Genomic DNA, 19,177 nt, shown 5'->3' on the forward strand with positions numbered 1-19,177 from the left:
AATCCCCGTCGACCTTAAACCAAGCTTCAGGATTGACTACGTTTATCAATGCCGGATCAAGCCTAGCAGTGAGATTTCAATCAGACGCTGTAAAACCTACATCAGTAGGAGCACGAGCATTCACATTGAGCAGAGCCTGGGCACCAGCCTCGTGGTGAGCTTAATCGTGTAAATAGTGAGCAAAAGCTTAAACGAAAGGTTAATCTCACCAGTGACTGAGAGTCTCGTTGTTTCTCTAGCTCCTAGTAAGGACAGGATTATGGACCAGGTCAGACCCCCTCAAGACATTTCAAGAAAGTAGGCCAGACCCTAACATTGCTCGCTGTTTTACGCAGGTGTAACGCAGATGTTACTGGTCAAACCACAAAGTTTTAAACAGCACAGAGTTTATTTATAAAATTACCGAATGAAACAAAAGAGAACAGAATATAGAATACCTTAATCTATCTGAAAACCCAACTTAATGACACTGTTCCAAATTCCTGCAACAATCCCCATAAATACCCCTTTGGCATAAAAGGTAAAATCAAACCCAGGGTCTTACAGGAGAGATGTCAGAGAGAGAGAGAGAGAGGATCAGCATGGAGCTGCTTCGTTGGGTTCAGCAGCTTTTGCAACTCTACTGAGTCAATACCAAACCAAACCAGAAAAAAGCCGAGCAGGGAGAACTGGCCACTCCCCTTGCATTGTACAAGTGGTTTACAAAAACTTGAAAGCCCTTTCCCTGAGGCAGTATCTGTTAGTTATAGTCAAACTGGCCCTAAGACCCATCCAAACCTAGACTTTTTGGAGTCTGTGTCTTTTACGATCCCTCTTGGAAAAAACTCAAGGACAAAGGAACCTTGTTAAAGGAGCAACATTGTCACAGACAGGCACAGGATAGGAAAGGTTTAGAGGGATATGCGTCCAATGCAGGCAAATGGAACTAGTTCAGTTTCGGAAACCTGGTCAGCATGGACCTGTTGGGCCGAAGGGTCAGTTTTGTGCTTTATGACTCTCTGACTACAATCTCTACCAGGACCCACACCACAGTAACAGAATATCCTCCTCACTTTAAGCTGTGCACTCCGATGTCTGGTACACAGTGACATAACTCACTGCACTGATGTGTGATTTTGGAGGTCACTACCCCGCCCAGAGTTCAGAGTCTCATGTAGAAGAAACAAAACGCTTTGAGGAATACTGCTCCTGGCCTGTTTGATTTCACCCCAATCATCAGATCCTTCTCCCTCGTTTTCCCTCCGGCATTCATCCAACCCTACCCTTAAACTATCATAGAAACATAATCATCGAATCCGACAACACAGAAAGAGGCCGTTTGGCCCATCAAATCTGAACTGACCCTCAAAAGAGCATCCCACCCAAAAACACCATGATCCTCTCCCCCAATCCCCGTAGCCCAGTATTTCCCACAGCCAAAACACCATGACTGCATATCTTTGGAGTGAGAGTGTGTGGGTTTGTGAGTGTGTGTGTGAGAGAGAGGAGAGTGTGTGTTTGTGAGTGTGTGTGTGTGTGTGTGTGTATATACGTGTGTGTTTGTGAGAGTGTATGTGTACGTGTGTGTGTTTGTGAGTGAGTGTGTGTGTTTGTGAGTGAGAGTGTGGGTATGGCTGTATGTATGAGTGTGTGTGTTACCGTATGTGTGTAAGAGAGAGTGTGTGTCTGTGTGTGTGTAAATGCACATGTATGTGTGTGTGAGTGTGTGTGTGAGAGAGAGTGTGTGAATGTGTGTGTGTGAATGCGTGCGTGTGCGTGTGAGAGAGAGGGTGTGTGTCTGTATGTTTGTATGTGCGTCTGTCTGTGTGAGACTGTATGTGTGTGTGAGTGAGAGTAGATTAGATTACTTACAGTGTGGAAACAGGCCCTTCGACCCAACAAGTCCACACTGACCCACCAAAGCGCAACCCACCCAGACCCATTCCCTTACATTTACCCCTTCGCCTAACACTACGGGCAATTTAGCATGGCCAATTCACCTGACCTGCACATCTTTGGACTGTGGGAGGAAACCGGAGCACCCGGAGGAAACCCACACAGGCACAGGGAGAATATGCAAACTACAAACTCAGTCAGTCTGAGTCAGGAATTGAACCCGGATCTCTGGCGCTGTGAGGCAGCAGTGCTAACCACTCTGCCTGTGTGTGTGAGAATGCATGAGTGCGTGAGTGTGTGTATGTGTGTGTGAGAGTGAGTGTGAGTATGAGTGTTTGTGTGTATGTGAGTGTGTGAGAGTGTGTGTGTGAGTGTATGTGAGAGTGTGTGTTCGTGTGTGAGTGGGCGTGTGGGTGTGAGAGTGTATGTGTTTGTGTGTGTGAGTGTGTGAGTGTCCGTGCGCGAGTGTGTGTGAGTGTGTGTACCCTTTCCTGGATGTAATCCAGCTTGCGCATCCATTTCAGTCTTCAAGAAAGTTAAACCTTTCAGCCCATTTACAAGATCCATTTCATGACTTAATTAGTTTTATAACCCTATGCGTTATCCATCTGTCATAAGAATTTTTCCATTTTAATGAAGGACCAACAATGTCATTGCAATACAGCGATGTATCCGTCCAAAGCTGCCATTACTCAAGCTGACAGTGCTGTTATAGATACAAATTAGCCCAGTTAAGAAGCCTATTTAATCATATTGGTCAAAATATCTTTTAATGTCATCTATATTTTGCAGTTTGTTTTCAGCACTCTTCTGATTAACAATGTGCATTTATATCATTCTGTTCACACAGTAAAACATCTCAAGGCTTTCCACAGGAGCTCTCTCATATATATCATTGTAGTCTATCAGGCAACATCTGACACAGAGCCACTTAATGGGATATTAGGATGGTTTTCCAAAGTCTTGTTTTAAAGGCAACCTTTTAGTGCAGGAGAGAAATGCGCAGAGGTTTAAGGAGAGAATTCTGAGCTTAGAGTCAAGGCAGCTTCAAGACAGTGGAGTGATAGAGATGTGAGTCATGAGTATGTGCCAGAGATCTTAGAGGGTTGTGGGGCTGGAGGCAGTGACAGAGTATTCCTGATGAAGGGCTTTTGCCCGAAACATCGATTTCACTGCACCTTGGATGCTGCCTGAACTGCTGTACTCTTCCAGCACCACTGATCCAGAATCTGGTTTCCAGCCTCTGCAGTCATTGTTTTTACCTTAGTAATTAGCCCAGTGCCCACGAATGCCTGACCTGACTGGCAATGCCTCATATAGTGAGCTCTCTGCCAGTGATGACGGACCAGCTACAAGTGGCACTCCCTGAGACCCACATTCTCGACCAACCTGAAGGAACCGCCACCTTTGCAGTTCTCCCCTGAGATCCACCGCCATCCCGATTTGGAAATATATCCCTATTCCTTCCACCTTGCTAGGTCAAAAACCCGGAACTCCCTCCCTCCCAGCATTGGGGTGTTACCACACCACACAGACCGCAACACGGTTCACAAAGATGCACCTATCACCGTCTTCACAAGAGGCAATTAGGAATGGGCATTAAATTCCAGCTTTTCCCAATGTAGCCCACTTTCTGAGAACAAGTATTCAGTGATACCCTGACAGCACGTGGTCTTCACCATCTTACAGGGAGTTTTCCCAGAATTTCATTGAATCCCTACAGTGTAGAAGCCGGCCATTCGGCCCAACAAGTCCACACTGACCCTCCAAAGAATATCCCACCCAGACTCATTCCCCTACCCTATTACTTTACATTCATCCCTGACTAATGCACCTAACCTATACACCCTTGAACACAATGGGCAATTTAGCCTGGCCAATTGACCCAGCCCTGCACATCTTTGGACTGCGGAAGGAAACCAGAGCACCCGGAGCAAACTCCACACAGGCAGTCACCCAAGGCTGGAATCGAACCTGGATCCCTGGTGCTTTGAGGCAGCAGTGCTAACCACTGAGCCACCATGCCACCCCGGGCAGAAATGTCAGCCTTTAGAACAGGCAGGACCTGAACCTAGGTCTCCTGGCCTGGAGGTAGACACACTACCACTACACCACAATGGGCCTCATCACCACCTTCCGAGCCCAGTGACCGCCCTGAGGTCTCAATGTTTAGCATTTTGACCTGTTACAATTTAAATCCCCACACTGTAAACTCAACAAAATTTAAGTTCAACTCCCAGTGTCACCTTCCAGATCAGGTGGTAAATCAATGGCGTGGCTAATCTCTGGGTGGGTATGCAAGGTCCCCCTGACAAGATGTCAAAAATGGGCAGGGGTGTTCACCCTCAGGAATTGGGAGATATTCATCCCTCTACCAACCACTCAGTACCGATCAGAAGATGTTACCATGGTTATGTGACCATTATCAGACAATGGGATCTTGCTGTGCAGAAATAGGCTGCCACGTTTCTTACATTATACCGGTGACTACACTTTGAGAAGTACCTGATTGGCTGTGAAGTATTTTGGAGAGGGTGCTAAGGTCATACGAAAGGTGCTACACAAATGCCATTAATGGGGGACCCTGTTAATGCAGAGGCAGGGGAGTCTGTACCTGTTGGTCAATGGAGACTGCGTCCAGCCCGTGGTACATGATGTTGACCCAACCATCCTTCGAAGCCAGCACAAAGAGTGACATCAGAGCCTGCAGAGAAGGGACAAGGACACTTCCTGTAAATGGTGGCCATGGTGACAGATCACATCATGACAACATCAGCACGTTGGGATGTTCAGAGAGGCATTATCCACTCCAACTCACTCATCCCTTGTTCTTAGGTCAACTCAGTCAAATCTATTTGGAATAAAGGGGTGGGCTGATTGGAGTCAGCTGACCAACAAGGTGAGTAAATGGTGGGGACACAACCAGGAAGTGCTGGAGAAACTCAGCAGGCCATGTGTGGAGAGAGAAATAGTTCCCTTTTTGAACCCAGTGACCCTTTGTCAGAACAACAAGATAAACACCAGGAGAAACCTCACGTAGCTATCCTTGGCAGAAAAATGAGTGCTATGATTGACAGACAATTTTGTTCCTTTTTTAAGCTCCTTTTTACCGAAATATTTAACCACGTCTCACTCCAACTTGTTACTGTCCTTTCATTCTCATTTTCACCACAATTACTTTGCCTCACTCTGCAGGTTTAAAGATTTTTCTGTGTCCTTTTTTTTCCCTTTTCAAAACCATTCCCCCCCAGTGTGGTACTATTGGACTCAAATATTCATTCCTTTTATGTAGATTTCCTGATGGTGGATAATGTCCTTCCCAATCTTTCCTTCTTTAGTTCTACTCTAACCTCTGACCTTACAGCGTTCTCTCACCAAGAGGACAGCCAGCCGGTCCCCTAATCCTTTGCAGGGGTCACTGCTTGGTCAGTCAGTGGCTACATGAAACCACAGCAGCTGAGGCTCGTCTCTTCCGATCTCAGTTGGCAAGGCCCAGATCAAAACACACTAACCCACCTAACCTGCACATCCCTGAGCACTATGGGTAATTTCCCATGGCCAATCCATCTGATCTGCACATCCTTGAGCATTATGGGTAATTTCCCATGGCCAATCCATCTAACCTGCACATCCTTGAGCACTATGGGTAATTTCCCATGGCCAAACAATCTGATCTGCACATCCTTGAGCACTATGGGTAATTTCCCATGGCCAATCCATCTGACCTGCACATCCTTGAGCACTAATGGGAATTTCCCATGGCCAATCCATCTGATCTGCACATCCTTGAGCACTATGGGTAATTTCCCATGGCCAATCCATCTGACCTGCACATCCTTGAGCATTATGGGTAATTTCCCATGGCCAATCCATCTGACCTGCACATCCTTGAGCACTATGGGTAGTTTCCCATGGCCAATCCATCTGACCTGCACATCCTTGAACACTATGGGTAATTTCCCATGGCCAATCCATCTGACCTGCACATCCTTGAGCACTATGGGTAGTTTCCCATGGCCAATCCATCTGACCTGCACATCCTTGAACACTATGGGTAATTTCTCTTGGCCAATCCATTTGACCTGCACATCCTTGAACACTATGGGTAATTTCCCATGGCCAATCCATCTGACGTGCACATCCTTGAGCACTATGGGTAATTTCCCATGGTCAATCCATCTGACCTGCACATCCTTGATCACCATGGGTAATTTCCCATGGCCAATCCATCTGACCTGCACATCTTTGGACTGTGGGAGGGAGCCGGAGCTACCAGAGGAAACCCACCCAGATACGGGGTGAATGTGCAAACTCCACACAGATAGTTGCCTGAGGGTGGAATCGAACCTGGGACCCTGGTGCTGTGAGGCAGCAGTGCTAACCACTGAGCCGTGCATATCGTTTGGGGAAATGATTTGGGATCTACCCAGCCAGGCCAGTAATGTTGCTTCTGGATGTTTTTTTAACGATTAGATTAAATTTGATTTCCTACAGTGTGGAAATTGGCCCTTCTGTTTGACTTGGTGGTGGGTCTTTCCCTATGAATAGGAAGGAGCTGAATTCTTCCTTCTTGCGATCTTGACTTCTCGACCAGGAAAAGTCCAGAAGGAAAAAGTAGAAACTGGGGTTTGTGCTGTGCTTTTTAATTAGAATTAACTCTTTAAAACAAAGAGCAGGCTCTTTCGCACCTGGTCTATGCCTGCGGCAAAAGTTCTACAGAGGTTTGCAAACGACTGACTGGGAAGATCTCCTGCCCTTACTGCCTGCCCTTAGGAAAGGTCAAGCTGCTTGGCCAAGTCATGGACGCACATCCCCATCGTCACACAATGGGCATGACCCAGGAGCTTCTGTCCCCTGGGCGTAACGACACTTTCAAAACCTCCTCGCCAGCGAGAGAGATTTACTGATATGCTGTTCAATCACCAAGAGGATTAGCTGTTGACGGAGGAATCCTTACCTGTCCCAGATTGTCAAAGTTGTATTTGTGATGGATCCACCTGTAGTTAGCCAGCAAGCAGTCCGATCGGTTCGTGACATTGCGGGTGTCATGACCCTGACAGTAGTAGAATTTGCCTTTGAAAAGCTGAAAGAGTTAAAAACAATAGTATTAACAGTGGTGCACTTGTATAATCCCCTTCAGGGCAAGATAATTAGAATTAGAATTTATTGTCACATGTATTCAAGTGCAGAAATACAGCATTTCCAGTGAAAAGTGTTGCCAGTCTGCGACACCATCTCAAAGCCAGATTCTCAAAAAAAATTACAGCAGCATGAATAAGAAAAAACCAAAAGATAAGGAAAATGACCATGTCTCAAAGTCTACGTCTTAGAGATATGTAGAGGAAGGCTCAAGGAGGAAGATTAGCTCTGATGAAGACTCTTTCAGACTCGAAATGTTAGCTTGCTCTCTCTCTCCATGGATGCTGCCTGATTTGTTGTGAATTCCTGCATTTATTGGTTTCAGAGGAAGATTTCATGTCCTGCAATATGCAAATGTTCTAGAGTGGGACAACAATGAGGCAGAGTCCCTTTCGAAACCTATCCTACTTTAGTCGAGGAAGGGTCATTTAGCTCGAAACGTTAACATTGATTTCTCTCCACAGAACATTGAACATTACAGCGGAGCACAGGCCCTTCGGCCCTCGATGTTGCGCCAACCTGTGAAACCAATCTGAAGCCCATCTAGCCTACATTATTTCATTCTCATCCATATGTCTATCCAATGACCATTTAAATGCCCTTAATGTTGGCGAGTCTACTACTGTAGCAGGCGGTGCGTTCCACGTCCCTACTACTCTCTGAGTAAAGAAACCACCTCTGATATCTGTCATAAATCTATCACTCGGGAGATGACCTGGGGGGTGCAGTGAGGGAGGGACTCACTGAAATCTGCACCCCCCAGGTCATCTCCTCTGCACAGAAGCCCACCTCCATCGCCCCTCCCCCTAGTCCCTCCTCCCTACCTTTTATCTCAGCCGGCTTGGCTCTCTCTCTCTTATTCCTGATGAAGGGCTTATGCTCGAAACGTCGAATTCTCTATTCCTGAGATGCTGCCTAACCTGCTGTGCTTTGACCAGCAACACATTTGCAGCTGTGATCTCCAGCATCTGCAGACCTCATTTTTTACTCATAAATCTATCACTCCTCAATTTAAACCTATGTCCCCTCGTGCTAGCCATCAACATCAGAGGAAAAAGGCTCTCACTGTCCACTCTATTTCATTCTCCACAGATGTTGCTAGACCTGCTGAGCTTATCCAGCAATTTCTGTTTTGTTACTGTTTTAGATGGAATTTGCACCTGCATTGCAGGCAGCAACCACTTCAACACTAATCCCTGTCCCTGGGCCAACTCCCAGAGTCTCCTGCAAATGGGAAGAGTCTGAAGCAAGCACAACAAGAAGGCGTCCTGATGTTTCAGGTATGCTTTCTCCTCCAGTTTGGTGTCAAGTTTAATCACACAAGATCCACTCTGCAGCAAATCTGTTTAATTTACTGCAAGCATCAACCATCTGTTAGGTCCCTACGCAAACAATACTGACAAGACAGCCTAACCCTGAGCTGATTGGAAATCACAACTGAATTTGGTTGTTCCTTTTCTTTACCCATTTACAAACCTCAAGGATAACTCTCAATGTCTCTCTCTCCTGAGCATCAACACCTTTCCCAGGATTGTGCTGAAGTCTGTGGAAATAGGCGATTAACCTCCTGCGGTGAGGGAGTGGTCATTAATGTCTGGGGGAGAGGTCTGACAACAGGAGCCTATTCAATTAGACAGAAATATAATCATTGCTCTAATGCGATTTCTCTAACTCATATCACGTGGGAGTGTGGAAAAATCAAAACCGATAGCAGAATCCATTTCTGTTCAGTTTGTAGTGCATTCATCAGTGACAACAGATAACAAACTCTGATATGCTCTGGGGAGTTCATAATTAAGACAATTACTTACTAAATTGTGAAGATCTTCAAACAGCGTCATGAATATGTTAAGAAGTGAGGATGATAACATTTTCAGAGGCGTAATTAATAAACAGAAACATCTCTAAATTAAACTGTGCAATTGAATAATTAGATCCGGATTTCTCTCCTGCTTCCAGTGAGCTAGCTCATGGTTTGATTGTTCACCCATGGAATCAGAGAATTAGTAGCACAGAAAGAGGCCATTTGGTCCCTTAGGCCGGTGCTGGCTCTCTGACTGAACAGTGCACTGACTGCTCCTCTCTCATTTTCTCCCAGTCACACTGCACTTTGTTCATTTTCAGATCATTATTTGACCCAAAAAGACTTGAGTGAACCTGCCTCCCCCACACACTCTCAGAGAGTACATTCCAGACCCTAACCACTTCGGCAAAAGTGAGGACTGCAGATGCTGGAGATCAGAGTCTAGATCAGAGTGTTGCTGGGAAAGCACAGCTGGTCAGGCAGCATCTGAGGAGCAGGAAAATCGACGTTTCGGGCAAAAGCCCTTCATCAGGAATGAAGGCAGGGAGTCCCCAGGGGGGAGAGATAAATGGGAGGGGGTGGGAGTGGGGCTGGGGAGAAGGTGGCCAAGAGTATATTAGTGAATGGGGGTGGGGACGGAGGTGATAGGTCAGAGGAGAGGGTGGAGTGGATAGGTGGAAAGGGAGATTGCCAGGTAGGACAGGTCATGAGGACAGTGCTGAGCTGGAAGGTTGGAACTGGGGTAAGGTGGGGGGAAGGGGAAATGAGGAAACTGGTGAAGTCCACCCAAACCACTTGCTGAGTCAAAGAGTTTCTCCTTGTTTCCATCCGGGTCATTTTGTCAATTGCCTTCGATTGCTCATATGTGTGTGTGTGTCTGAATCTGGTCGGCATCATGCCAGCACTCAGCTCCTGGCATTACCCAGTAACACAGGGCAGCTCCCTTCCTCACTGCCACCACCTCCTTTCGTTGTGTTTGATGAGTGGAAACTCGTCATATCTCATCCATAGCCTTGATCTTTTAAGGTGAAGGTCCCACCTTCTCCTTGGTGTATCTTTCCACTGAATATCTTCACGTTCAGATCAATGCTAACTGCGGGTTGTAATTAGCTCTCTGCTGCTGGCAGGAGGGGTCTATTTTTCTCTGATTATAATTAAACCTGGAACCCCCTTTCTGGCTCCCTTAGCTGTGGAAGTCAACAATTCTGGACCAGCCAGCGATCCAGGTATCACAGAATTGCAGTTTCAAACGTTTACTCATGATATGTCGGCGTTATCGGCTGAGTCAGCAAATGCTGCCTATCCCCAGCTGCCCCAGATCAATGGGCGCCACGGTGGCACAGTGGTTAGCACTGCTGCCTCACAGCGCCAGAGACCCGGGTTCAATTCCCGCCTCAGGCGACTGTCTGTGTGGAGTTTGCACATTCTCCCCGTGTCTGCGTGGGTTTCCTCCGGGTGCTCCGGTTTCCTCCCACAGTCCAAAGATGTTCAGGTTAAGGTGAATTGACCATGCTAAATTGCCCGTAGTGTTAAGTGAAGGGATAAATGTAGGGGAATGGGTCTGGGTGGTTTGCTCTTCGGAGGGTCGGTGTGGACTTGTTGGGCCAAAGGGCCTGTTTCCACATTGCAAGTAATCTAATCTAATGAAAATAAAAGCAAAATCCAGCAGACGGCAGAGATTTGAAATAAAAACAGAGCGCTGGAGAAACTCAGCAGGTCTGGCAGCACCTGTGGAGAGAGTAACAGCATTAATATTCCAAGTACGGTATCACCTTTTGAGAAACTATTCCCTTGAGAACATGGGGGTGAGCTGTAATGGGATGGTCCAGCATTTATTGCCTGTCCCTAGTTGCCCCTTGAGAAGGTGGGGGTGAGCTGCCTTTTGAACCGCTGCAGTCCATGTGCTGTGGGTAGATCCACAATGCCCTTAGGGAGGGAATTCCAGGATTCTGACCCAGTGACACTGAAGAGACAGTGATATATTTCCAAGTCAGGATGGTGAGGGGCTTGGAGAGGAACCTGCAGAGGGTGTTGTTCCCATGTATCTGCTGCCCTTGTCCTTCTAGATGGTAGTGGTCATGAATTTGGAAGGTAGCGTCTAAGGACCCTATACATAGGGGAAGGCAGTACTGTAGTTTTAATGTCATTGGGCTATAAATCCAGACCCTCAGGTTAATATTCTGAGGATATGGGTTTGATCCTATCATGGCAGAATTTTGAAACTGAAATTTGAATTCAATAAAAAGCCAGCCTAACAGTGACCATGCAACCATCGTCAGTTACTGTTAAAACCAACCTGGTTCACTGATGCCCTGTGGGGAAGGAAATCTGCCATCTTTACCCACTCTGGCCTCCATGTGACTCCAACAATGTGGTCGATTCCTAACTGCCCTCTGGGCAATGAGGGATGGGCAGTAAATTCTGGCTCACCAATCATGCCCACATTATGTTAATGAATGCAAAGAAAGGGTGCAGTATGATGTGGGGAAATGTAAACTTGTTCATTTTGGCTAGAAGAACAGAAACACAGCACGTGATTTATCAGGAGAGCTGTGAGGTACAGAATAATGTGGACGGTGCTGGTAGATGGATTACAAAATTATTACATTACAGAAGGAAGATATTTGGCCTCATTATGTCTGTCTTGGCTTCTTGGTATTTTAATTAAAACCAATCACCTTCCTTTTCCCTGTAATCCAACAAATTGCTCTTATTTAAATAATTATCTGACTCCTTTAGAAAACCTGTCTCCATCACCCTTCCTGGCTGTGCATTCCAGAGTCTAACCACTCACTGGGTGAATAAGGATTTTCTCCCATCACATTCCCTTCTGTCACAAAACACTTCAATTCTGTTCCTCTGGCTTTCAATCCTTCTACCAGAGTTTCAGTATCTCCCGACATACTCTGTTCAAACTCCCTCATTGCTTTGAAAACTTGTACCAAATTCCCTTTCATCCATTTCCTATCCACGGAAAAAAGTCCCAACTTCCTAAATCTATCCTCATAACCTAAGTTTCTTTTCCCTGGATTCATTGTTGTAAAACTTGTACCAAGTAGGTGGCACGGTGGTTAGCACTGCTCCCTCACAGCGCCAGAGACCCAGGTTCAATTTCCCCCCCTCGGGCGACTGTCTGTGTGGAGTTTGCACGTTCTCCCCATGTCTGCGTGGGTTTCCTCTGGGTGTTCCGGTTTCCTCCCACTACCCAAAGATGTGCAGGTCAGGTGAATTGGCCAGGCTAAATTGCCTGTAGCATTAGGTGCATTAGTCAGGGGTGAATGTAGGGGAATGGATCTGGGTGGGTTGCTTTTCAGAGGGTCGGTGTGGACTTGTTGGGCCGAAGGGCCTGTTTCCACACTGTAGGGAATCTAATCTAATCTAAATGGCTTCCGCATTCTCTGCAGAGCATTCACATCCTCCTTACATACTCAGAACTCTGTGCTGTACTCCAGCTGAGGCCTAACCAATGTCCGATATCAGTTCAGCATCACACTGCCTGCTCTGGTACTCTGTGCCCCCTGCTAATGAAGCTTAGAATACTGGATTGCTCTATTAACAGCAATAATAACACAAAGAACAAAACGTTGGAATGCAGGTCACATGAAATGATTCAGAGGATAACTGGAATGGGTTTTGTTTATTGTGAAGGGGGATGGATATGAAAGTTTCCATGGTGTGGTGAGATTGTCACTGGGCCGCAAGGCAGAAACTCAAACCAATGCTTCAGGTACAAATTACTGCAGATTTAGATTTAGATTAGATTACTTACTGTGTAGAAACAGGCCTTTCGGCCCAACAAGTCCACACCGACCCGCCGAAGCGCAACCCACCCATACCCCTACATTTACCCCTTACCTAACACTACGGGCAATTTAGCATGGCCAATTCACCTGACCCGCACATCTTTGGACTGTGGGAGGAAACCGGAGCACCCGGAGGAAACCCACGCAGACACGGGGAGAACGTGCAAACTCCACACAGTCGCCTGAGGTGGGAATTGAAACCGGGTCTCTGGCGCTGTGAGGCAGCAGTGCTAACCACTGTGTCACCGTGCTGCCCACAGGTGTTGGAACCTGCACTGAAAACACCAAATGCTGGAGACTGCAGTGTGTCAGACAGCACCCATGTTGAGACAGCAAGCTAACGTCCAAGCCCAGGCGACCCTTCATCAGAACTGTTAGTTCGCTCTCTCTCCATGCTTGCTGCCTGACCCACTGTGGTCTCCAGCATTTGGTGTTTTCAATGTTCCGGGACACTGTTCAAGTCCCGTCACTGCACATCTTAATAAAAACTAATCTCGGTCATGGTGACCTGGAAGCTACCATTAAGGCAGGGGGGAGATCTCCGGTTCCTACCTGGTCTGGCCTACACGTAACTCCAGACTCACAGCAACGCGGTTGACTCATAAACTGCCCTCTGACACGGCCAATCAAACCACTTGTTTTAAGGGCAACAAGAGATGGGCAACAAATGTTGGCCTTGCCAGTGACACCCACATCCCATGAAAGAAAGAAATGAACAAGTTCAAGCCAACATTCATGTTCCACTTGAGTCTTTTTATACCTAACTTTATCAGAATAACTCACTTATTTCCTCCCACCTCACATATTAATCCAGCTTCCCCTTAAATGCGTCTACAATAGATCACTCCCATGTCGAGTCCTTAAGTTCCACCTTCTCACTGGCACATGATTGAGGAGATTTCTTTTGATTTCCTTATCCTAGGTTAATCACCTCAAGTTTATATCACTAACCAATTGGAATCCCACTGTCTCCCTGATGAACCATCTGGCTTAGCTTTTCACTTTTACCACTGACCAGAAACTGAACTGGACCAGCCACGCAAACACATTGGCTGTGAGAGCACGTCAGAGGCTGGGAATCCTGTAGCGAATAATTCACCTCCTGACTCCCCAAAGCCTGCCCACCATCTACAAGGCACAAGTCAGGAGTGTGACTTGCCTGGGTGAGTGCAGCTCCAACAACACTCAAGAAGGTCACCATCCAGGATACAGCAACCTGCTGGATTGGCGCCACACCCACAAGAATCCATTCCCTCCACCTCCAACGCTCAGTAGCAGCAGTGTGTACCATCTACAGGATGCACTGCAGAAATTCACCAAAGACCCTCAGACAGCACCTTCCATCCTATGACCATTTCTGTCTAGAAAGACAAGGGCAGCAGGTACGTGGGAACACTACCCCCTGCAAGTTCACATCTGAGCCACTCACCATCCTGGCTTGGAAAACCATCGTCGTTCCTTCAGTGTTGCTGAGTCAAAAGCCTGGAATTTCTTCCCTAAGGGCATTGTGGGTCACCTCACAGCAGGTGGACAGCAGTGTTTGAAGAAGGCAGCTCACCCCCACCTTCTCAAAGGGGCAACTAGGGATGGGCAATAAATGCTGGGCCCAACCAACAACCCCCACTTCCAGTGAGTGAATTAAAAAAAAAACTCACTGATTTATTTATTGGTGAAGTTCAGTAGCTTGTTCTTGATACAGGTTGCAGGTGGGGCAAGATTGGGTTGGGTTATCTGGTCGGCATGGATGGGTTGGACCGAAGGGTCTGTTTCCATGCTGTACATCTCTGTGACTCTATGATTCTATGACCCTACTGTACACTCTGGGTGTACAAGAATCCTTTTCTACTGTGTGTACAAACATGCAATTAACAATAGTCAAAGCATTTAGTTTAAAGGTGCCTGGACATTCTTTGTTGTTTTTTGCATCTCAAAAAATCTACTTGCGGTTGAATTGAATTGAACTGAATTGAACTTATTGTCCCGTGTACCGGGGCACAGTGAAAAGCTTTGTTTTGCGAGCAATACAGGCAGATCACAGAGTGAAGTAGCATAGATAAGCAAATGGTAGGTAAATAGCGACAAAAACACAGATACAGGCAAATGTTAAGAGTTTGTGAGTCCATTCGGTATTCTAACAACAGCAGGGTAGTAACGGGCAGTGGTCGGTCTGTATTGTTGATGAGTCAGAATCTTAACAACATTGCCTGGCCATCCACATTAGTCTTTAGGGGTGTGGTGCTAAGCCAGCCTGGTGGAGTGACTTGCTACAGTCTGCCAGTGTCTGAGCGGGTCGGTGTTCCATCTATTTCAGCAGTAACTGGACTTCAAAAGTAATTTGCGGAATGGAATGCGCCTTGGGACATCTGGAGGACATCTTAGGAGATCATTATTTGAAGTTAGCGACTCTGGTTAGAGCTGGAGAATTCAGGCAGATGCTTTTAACATTAAACAAGTCAGTCCATTAGTAAACCTCCAGAGTGACATTCCTTTCTCACAGCACTTCATTGATATTTTATATTGCTCATCCAACATTACTTACACCAAACTTTCAGAAAATCGCAGGAACTTTTATTGAAATTACAATTTCCAGGGAAAAGCACTCAACTCACTCAGTCTTTGATGTTACAAGTTAATCAGCGTTATCAAATCCAAATTCAAGAAAGATAAATTACTTTGAGAAGGCAATAATTTGGGGCACAGTGTCTGAGTAATTGGGGACGTAGTGACCCACATCTTCCAAGCAATTAAAAGCAAGGGACAGCTATCATTGTTGAATAGCCACTCCTGTCCACTCTGCCCTGCCTCGGTCTTGCTCAGCTCTCATTTCTGTGTTTGCTGAGCCCTGGGTTCCCTGGGCATAGAGTAGATCAGGACCCTTCCTCCCAACGCTGGGAGGCAAACCACAGGCTGCTGTACGGCAGGGTTAAAGGTCGATTGGGAATGTAACATCGTGGATGAAAGAGTGAGGAGGGTGTAGGGTGATAAGATGTGCAGTGAGGATGTGAATGAGGGGGAGGGGAGGTGAGAGGGGATGAGGAGGGTGAGGGGTTGAGAAGCTGTTGGAGGAGAGGGTAAGAGGGTGAGGGGTGTGAATGAGGGGGTGGGGAGGTGAGAGGGAGTGAAGGGGGTGAGGGATGTGAGTGAATGAGGGGTGAGAGGGTGAGGGGTTGAGGGAGTGAATGGGTGAGGGACATGAGTGTGTGTGTGTGGGGGTGGGGTGGGGGACGGGGGCAGGGTTGGGAGTGGGCCGGTTTCTTGAGCTGTGTCCAATTCAGGAGGATGTACTGAGGTTGGGTCAGGATGTAGTTGGGTCGTGTTGTGGGGTGGGGGGGGGGTGAGATTGGGGGCTATTATGGTTGGGGTTAGGAGGTGCAGTTGAGAGGGGTGGAGGGGATGCTTGGTTGAGTAGGGTAATCGGTGGAGGGACAGGCAGTGTGATCAGTCTGACTGTAGGGGGATCATGTGATAGTAACCCAGGAGTTAGGCAAGGATTTTCGAGGTAACGTTGAGGGTAACTATTCAGGTAATGGCATTTCAACTTCCCACACACTCTGACTCAGATTGGAGACTTTCAGAGCCAGTGAGGTGCTCATTCCATGTTAATGACACCCTCCAAACAGGAGAGTGTATTGGGACTTCCACAGACTCCTGACAAACCCCATGGCCCATTGTCCCAGCCTCCGACACCCTGGAAACTGGAGGCTTCAGGCCGACTGGTAGTGCATCCTACAGAAGACTTTGGGCTAAAGCAGAAAGTACTGCTCGTATTTAGGGGTGTTCCTGGAAGTATTTGGGGCTAAGACTAGAAGTATGAGTGAAGTATGAAACAAGGTTAACCCTTTCGGTTGTCCAGTTCTGATGTAAGAAGATCAGGACTCGTCATTGAAATAAAACAAAGAACTGCAGATGCTGGAAAGCTGAAACAAAAACAGAAACTGCTGGTGAATCTCAACAGGTTAGGCAGCATCTGTGGACAGAGAAACAGAGCCACTAAGTTGGCTTCTCTCCAGTATTGCTGTGTGACCTGCTGAGTTTTTAGAGTACCTGCTGTCTCTGGTTTAGATTTTCAGCATCTTTGGTGATTTGTTGTTTGACAGCATACTTTACAGCGAGATTCCCAAAGCTCTGACCCATCGCGGTGGGGTATACCCTCATGGCTGAGTCTGCCGTACACTCACTGATAGGGATCAGTCAATGAGATTAGTAACTGACTCCATTACCATTGAGTCAAGTGACAAGATGAAGAAAGACATCGAGTTGGCGTCTGTGCAGGAAATGATTCTCTGGGCTCTTGCTGTTTAGTAATTGCTATATTCTCCTGGTCACTAACATACTTAGAATCATCAAATCATTCACACCCACTCTGCATTAGCAACAATAGATTGCATTGATGTAGTGCCATGGACATAAAAGACCATTCCAACATGTCTCACATGAGCACAAACAGAGAAATGTTGACACCTAGTCACACAGGGAGATATCCTGACGAGAAACCAGGAGTGCGGTCAAAGAGATTTGCTTTCAGGGTGGGGAGAGGGGTCGAAAGAATTAAAGGACTGAAACTTGTGAACTTCCTATTCACACGAACAGAAGGAAATAAAACAACTTCAGTGATAAATCTAAGGTAGATCCAAGACACAGGCTGGGAATTGAGTTAATAGTGATCTGTTGGTGCACGTGCTATTTGACCGAAACTATGTTCAGAGTCTTTAAAATACAAGGGAGGGGAGATTGTTTCGGACACCAATCAGGCTGGAGAGGGGCGGGCTTCCATGGTCAGTGGGAGGCCAAACCCATCACTTTGGTCAGCGACATTGGATCGGCGAGGTGCCAGCTATCAGGCAGCTCCTGTCCACAGCTTTCTGAGTTGGAGTGTGGGAATTTGATGCCGCAGCAGCTTAAAGGGTGGAAGCTTCAGGAGTGAAAGGGACAAGCTGCTAATGATGGGAGGAAAAACCACCACAGTGCCCGAAATACAGAATAATCAACTGGCCGTCAATGCTTTGGACCATTTGTAGGTGTACGTAAGATGGTTGTGTTATGAAAACTAGCCCGAAAATCCCCTACAAATTCCCCTTTAAGTTGCACACAATCCTGACTTGGAAATATATCACTGTTCCTTCAGTGTTGCTGGGTGAAAACCCTGGAATTCCCTCCCTAAGGGCATTGTGGGTGTCTCAGCATCACAGGGGCAGCAGCTGTTGAAAACGGAAGCTCACCCCCACCTTCGCCAAAAGCAACGAGGGACAGGAGCTGGAGATGCTGACGGACTGAGGAACCGGGACCACCACAAAGCCTACACTAGAGCAGTGACTGAACTTCAAAACCACTTCATTTCATCGAAAGCACTTTTAAATCTAACTTTTCTCTTTTTACCTCACACCTTTAACTCAATGTGTGTCCGAAGCAACATGGGGACTTTCCTGCATGGACAGACAGCATTGGCTATTTTTCAGATGGCCTGACCAAAGGTCTATGTTTATTTAATGATAATGAGTGTTTCCCCTTCTGATTATACACTTGCACTGTTGACTGTGTTAATTTCTATCGTTTGAGATGTGCAGATCTAAGTGAAATTCCAGCAGTGATTTGATGTAATCTACATTCACAACAGATGAACTATTTATTCCACTCATTTTCTGATTGCGGAACCCTGGCTGTGTTTGTCTTAAAACACAGACTGCATTTTAAAAACATTCTCTGGCTGCCAAGTGTTTCGAGATGCTGTGAGGGTGTGATGAGCTATTGTGTAAACGCTCGATTTCTTCCCCACCCCCAGCACTCACTCAAAATTCCTCTTCCCGCTACGTAAACAAAGATTTCAGTCCTTCACTCATTCCCCATGTGACATCAGGATTTTGTAATATCTCCTTTCGTTAGTCTCCAATAATCCTGAGGTTGTAAGAATTGGGAGGTAAATAGATGCTTCCAAATGACTGAAGACTCCACATTGCCATTTCTATGTTTCCACCTCCGGGATATTAGATTCATAGAGGTCTAGAGCACAGAAAGAGGCCCTTCAGTCTATCGTGTCTATGCTACTGTCTACTTTAGGCCCATTTTACAGCACTTTGCTCATTTGTTGTTTCCAGTGTTTATCTAAATACTTCATAGAATCCCTACACTGTGGGAGGAGACCATTTGGCCCATCAAATCCACACTGACGCTCTGAAGAGCACCCCATCCAGAACCACCGCCTTAGCCTGTCCCCATAACCCAGTATTTCCCATGGTCAATCCACACAGCCCGCATTTCCCTGGACACTATGGGCAATCTAGCATGGTCAATCCACACAGTCTGCACTTCCCTGGACACTATGGGCAATTTAGCATGGTCAATCCACCCAGCCCATACTTCCCTGGACACTATGGGCAATTTAGCATGGTCAATCCACCCAGCCCATACTTCCCTGGACACTATGGGCAATCTAGCATGGTCAATCCACCCAGCCTGCACTTCCCTGGACACTATGGGCAATCTAGCATGGTCAATCTACACAGTCTGCACTTCCCTGGACACTATGGGCAATCTAGCATGGTCAACCCTCCTAACCTGC

General features: G+C 46.7%; 1 protein-coding gene across 1 annotated transcript in view; it reads right to left on the reverse strand.

Annotated features, from left to right (window-relative positions):
• The window catches only part of cacna1ia (calcium voltage-gated channel subunit alpha1 Ia), a 195,013-nt gene that overhangs the window by 47,587 nt on the left and 128,249 nt on the right, over window positions 1-19,177 (reverse strand). Inside the window, exons 21-22 of the mRNA XM_060849187.1 lie at window positions 6,833-6,958; window positions 4,490-4,579 (exon numbers count right to left, since the gene is read on the reverse strand). Coding sequence (XP_060705170.1) covers window positions 4,490-4,579; window positions 6,833-6,958 — 216 coding nt within the window. The remainder of the gene's footprint in view (window positions 1-4,489; window positions 4,580-6,832; window positions 6,959-19,177) is intronic.

This window comes from Hemiscyllium ocellatum, chromosome 33 (genome assembly GCF_020745735.1).
Source record: "Hemiscyllium ocellatum isolate sHemOce1 chromosome 33, sHemOce1.pat.X.cur, whole genome shotgun sequence".
In the NCBI taxonomy this organism is placed as follows: domain Eukaryota; kingdom Metazoa; phylum Chordata; class Chondrichthyes; order Orectolobiformes; family Hemiscylliidae; genus Hemiscyllium; species Hemiscyllium ocellatum.